Raw genomic sequence first — 5,189 nt, forward strand, 5'->3', positions numbered from 1 at the left:
GTGTGTGTAACTAGAGGGTTCAGGTTTACTGTAGAGTGCTCTCTGATAAAACTGAGCAACACAGAGCATAACTGAGCCACGTGTACCTGGAAATGCGCACTTGGGTAAGGAATTGTCCTTTTGTATTTGTACGGTGCAAACGTGAACCACATGTTGTATAATTTCCCACCCGTGTAGCTCTCAACTCCAACACTACTTAATGCAAAACTGAGTAGCTTCAAAACAAATTTACATTCTCTGTCAAGGTGAAACTGGCTGTCCAGCGTGGTTCTCACAAACTCTCCTCCACAGCCATGTTAATGTGTAAGTTCTTTTCCAAGCCGGAATCAAAACAAAGAGATTTCTGTTCAGATAAAATATTATAGGTTTATTTAAAACTTATTTCTCACCTTGAGTATGCAAAATACAAACTCCACAAAATGTTCATTTTACTTTGTAGTTTACAAATATACAAAATAGAAGTTTGCTTAAATTTATATTACATATTTATTAAGGCAAGGAACTATATAGAAAAACACATTTGTTCTGCTTAAAGGCATACTTGGGAATAAACCATTGTACAAATTATTGCACATCTGAAACCACAGTGCATAACAGACTGTCTGCATAAAACTGTTATAGAATAAACCAGGTATATTTACCCGACTTAGGTCATAAATGTAGATCGGAAGACAAAAATAGATTTTCCTTGTCAAAGTATGCAGCAGTTGGAGAACTTTGGCTCCCTCATTTGGTACCTTTAGAACCGCGACTCACCAAGCACCATCGTGTAGGCTATTAGAACATGTTCTGTACCTGAATTGCTTCCTCTTCCTCTGACAGAATAATGGCTTTTTAGAAGGCAAAGAGCATACAAGGTGATCTTTACATGTATATTGCATCATCGAAACACAATTCAAGGGAATTCTGACCTTCCCTCCCCCGACTCATTGATCTAATGTATACCCTGATATCCACAACTTCCAGTTGCCCTTGGCATTTTGTAAGTCCAGGCGTGTTCAAGTTGGAATCGATATTGGAATGACAGAAGATCCGGTCTCAGACCCCATCTCTTTTGTGAGTTTTTTCTTTTATTTTTTTTGTTTGTTTTTGGTATTTTTTTTTTTGTTTCGTTTTTTTTGTCTCTTGGACTCTTCTCCTGATTATCCATTCACAAGCTGACTTGCTGGGAACTTGACCATGATTGTAGCGCTTGCCAGCCGGGCTCCTCCCCTCGTGGGAGGACAGTGTGAAAGGTTAAGAAGAATACTGAACTCTCTCCTGGCAGTGTGGGTCCCATCCACTCCGTGGGATTTAAAAGTGCCTCTTCATGTGTAAGGCGAGGTGGTCCGACCGGGAAAAGGCCCTGTCGCACTTCTGGCACTGAAAGGGACGGTGCCCTGTGTGTTTACGGTAGTGCCTGGTCAGTTCATCCGAGCGCGCGAATTTCCACCCACAGCCATCCCAGTCACAGTGGTAAGGTTTCTCACCTGGAAAGAGAAAGGGAGAGAGGGCTGCTAAAGCCATGGCTAGGATGATTGGCCCCTCTAAAGACTAGAGGACAGAGAGAAAACCAACTTCCGGGGCACACTCCACCCTCTCAAAAAAAAAAAAAAAAAAAAACAAAAGGAAACAAAACAACAACCCAGGAATGCCTTTATGACACTGAAGGGTCACGCTGAATCAGATGATAAATAAGAACAACGTGTGTGAGCTTAAACTCATAAACAGTAGTTAGCAGCAATGAAAAATGCAAATGCCCGCTCAATAGAACTGATGTTTTCATTTGTTTGAACCTAGCCAGTCTTAGAAATGGCCAGGGAAATGATTGGGAGTTATTTCTGCTCAAGCCAAATGCATCCTATCCCATTAGGCTGGGTCCAAGATGCCATGGGTGGCTAATTTCTCCGGCAGAGTCATTCCGGTTGTTTTAATAGACACATTGACGAAGACTTTACCCATGTAATGACTACCTTCAAATGTTTTGTCACTCTGAGACTGGGGTTCTTGACCAGACTGGCCTGAAGAACAACTGATCCTTTCAACCTAGTCTCTTCAGTGTTCCTAACTACAAGACTGAGTGTCACCACAGCCAGCTTGCAGGGACAACTTTAAACCATACCCAGCTTGTATCGGCAGTTTTAAAACAGAATCCCCAGGAACCACAGCCATTAAATTCTTGGAATGTAAATCCAACCTAATTATTTTAAAAGACTAGAATAGAGCTAAGGGTACAGAGATCTAAGGAGAGGCGGGAACGACCAGGAAAATAATCTGCAACATTTTAAACTTTCCTTTTCAAGATACCACAGTTTTGCATTGCAAACTACAACTTCTCGCTTACCAAGCTAGGAGGGGCAGGCACACACAGGAAACTCCCTATCTTTTAAAGGCCCGGTGAGAAACTGCACATTCAGGCAGCAGATAGCATCCATCAAGCAAAAGGCTTCTGGGCAAAAACACAGGCGCCTCTTTGCTGCCCTCCTCTGTGATCCAGGAGATGGAGAAGAGATACACCCCAGCACCCAGGAAAGCCCTAAGGAGTCCACAGCCAGCCTATCTATGCACAGACAGACAGCAATCCTCCTCCACAGCGCTGGTCCCCTCACCTGTGTGAGTTCGAAGGTGTGCCTTGAGATGAGAACTCTTTGTATAGGTTTTGCCACAGCCTGCATAGTCACAAGTGTGGGTGGCCGTTCTTTTCCGGGGCCACGACCTTCTTCCCCTCTTTGGCTTGGGCTCCTCTGGCAGGCAGGAACCCGGTGGCATGAGTTCTAGGGGTAAAGAAAGTGGGGGTCAACTTCATTCTGGAGTCTCCGAGACCCCCCCACCCCAGGCAAAACTCCTTAGCAGCAGCTCTACCGATCCCTTCCCCTACTGACCTTGGTAATGGAGAGATGGGACTTGAGACTGCATCTGGTCTGGCAGGAAAGGAGGGTAGTTGGGCCCCGCATGGGGATGAAATCCTGGTGGAAGAGGCAGGCCAGGGTGACAGTCCCTGCTGCTCAGCAGTTCCTCGGGACTCATGGTAGGGGTAGTCCTGGTGGGGAGTTGCCGCCCCAGGGAAAAGTCGTGTGTGCTGGGCCGGTGGCCATTGCTGAGCTGGGGTCCAGCGCCCAAGTGGGTCTCTAGGGACCGACCGACTGTGCAGGAGGAGACCGACTCTTGCTTAATCTTTGGGCACATGCGCGGCGGGCCACCGCTGTAGGGCGCCACCACCACAGGGTGGCTGCCGTCCGGGCTGCCTTTGCTAACACTGATGACCGACGGGCTGCTGTACTCGCTGCCAGGGGTGCTCAGCGACGCCTTCAGCACAAACTTGCCCATCAGCCCGCCACCTGGCGGCTGAGGCTGCTGTGGCGGAATGTACACTGGGTCCAACTCCGGCCGCAGGAGCTCGGCCACGAAGCCGCCCGAGGGGCTCACGTCATTGATGTCCGCCAGGTTGAAGGGGGCCGTGGGAGGTGGCGCAGACTCTCGCGGGTAGAGGAGCCCTCCACCTGTGTTGCCGGCAGCCACGCCCGGGTCACCTCCGGCCCGGATCGGATAACTGAAGCTGCAGGTGGAGGGCGCGCTGGCAGGGCCGCTGCTCGCCGGGGAGGACGAGGATGAAGCTGAGGCCGAGGTGGTCACAGTGGCGGCCACCGATTCCTGGTGGGATAGCGAGTTGGAGAGGATAAAGTCTAGGTCCAGGAGATCGTTGAACTCCTCGGTCTCCCTCCGAGGCAGGAGGGCCGGATTGTTACTGCTGCAAGCTGCTCCAGCTCCACCACTCTCCAGGTCTGTGGCCACCGTCGCCGCCAGGTCGTAGGGGCGGCCGGGAAGTGGGGGAAGTCGCTTCATGTGAGAGAGCTCCTCTCGCCAACGCTGCCAAGGGCAGAGACGGAGAGAGAAGCAGTTAGTGGTAGCCCCCCTGTTGCCGCCCCTAGTATTGACTTGGTGGGTGAAACACACTAGCACCTCTGCCATAGGAACTGGACAGGACTCCAGGTGCCAGGGCTGCAGTCTCAGCCAACACCCGGGTAAGAGGCAGCACGTCGGTTCCACCTCAAACTGGTGCGGCACCTCCGCCAGCTCAATTCTCTTACCCGCCAGATACCCGAGACGCCCCAGTCGCCCACAGAATTGGGACACTAGGACACTGTGGTTTTCTCCCATGCACTAGAGCCACCCGGCCGCCTACGCGTTAAGCTCACTCGGGCCCAGAGGGTCTCGAGCCTTGGCCACCAATGGTCCGCATGCGCCCACCCCATGGCCGGGACGCCGGGACGAGAACCGCTGTGCGCCCCTGGCGGTACCGCAGTGCCGGGACCACACGCACTTAAGGCCGACTCAAGGGCCGAGGAGCTACCCTGGGAAGGCTGTAGAGTCCCAAAGGACGGCAATCCTTGTCTTAGCCAGGGGCTCTTAGTGACCCCTGGATCCCGCCCACCCACTACATCCCATCCGCAGAAATCTACCGGGCACTAGCGCCACACTCACGTTATTCGGGGCACCTGCTGGACGCAGTGTCTTCTCCCTTCCCGCCGGGCCGGACGCGAACGTGGAGAAGGACGGGAGCAGAGCGTCGCTGACAGCCATGTCAGACTCGCCAGGTGGCTGCCTGCGGGCCGGGCGGGGCGCACAAGGACCAAGAGTCAGGGGCTACCCTGGCCACCGCTGTGAGGTTTCCACCAGTCCTCATCCCCTTCTGTTCCCCAAGCCCAGCATCTCACCTACCTCATTAATGTGGGGGCCCAGAAGGTCCTCCGAAGTCCGAAGAAGAGAGAGGGGTACCCAAACCCCAAAGTCAACGAAGATTAAAATCAACTTTAGAAACGAAACCCCAAACCAAAACCCCCAAACTGCCCGAGATCCTTCTTCTTTGGATTCAATATAAACCGGAGATGTCTTTTTAAAAAAGTTCCTTTGTATACAAAAATGCTTAGAAAAGTTGTAAACTCTTATAAAAATAGACAAATCAGTAGGGCAAATAAGTAGGTCCGATGGCCAGGCTGCACGCTCTTGGACTCAGCAGTGTCCCCCACCGTTGTCGCGGCCACTGTGGCTGTCGGCGGCTCAGGGGCTGTGGTCCGGGCGGTGGGCGGGCGGCGCCGCCAGGTGAGAATGGCCGCGGTGGCGCGGAACTGCGAGCTGGGCGGTGGCGCGGGGTGCGGAATCCTGGGGGCTGTGCCGGGTGCGCGCGGCCATGGGCGCGGGTCACGGGCGGG

General features: G+C 52.3%; 1 protein-coding gene across 1 annotated transcript; it reads right to left on the bottom strand.

The window, feature by feature from the left end:
* Positions 1-371: 371 nt before the first annotated feature.
* Klf4 (Kruppel like factor 4) lies at positions 372-5,179 on the bottom strand. Its single transcript, XM_005362199.2, has 5 exons — positions 4,699-5,179; positions 4,462-4,582; positions 2,862-3,846; positions 2,589-2,753; positions 372-1,469 (listed from the first exon to the last, which is right to left on the bottom strand). The coding sequence occupies exons 1-5, from the start codon at positions 4,701-4,703 to the stop codon at positions 1,294-1,296; spliced, it is 1,452 nt and encodes a 483-aa protein (XP_005362256.1). The 5' UTR covers positions 4,704-5,179; the 3' UTR covers positions 372-1,293.
* Positions 5,180-5,189: the final 10 nt, after the last annotated feature.

Source organism: Microtus ochrogaster, linkage group LG5 (genome assembly GCF_000317375.1).
Source record: "Microtus ochrogaster isolate Prairie Vole_2 linkage group LG5, MicOch1.0, whole genome shotgun sequence".
Classification (NCBI taxonomy): Eukaryota; Metazoa; Chordata; class Mammalia; order Rodentia; family Cricetidae; genus Microtus; species Microtus ochrogaster.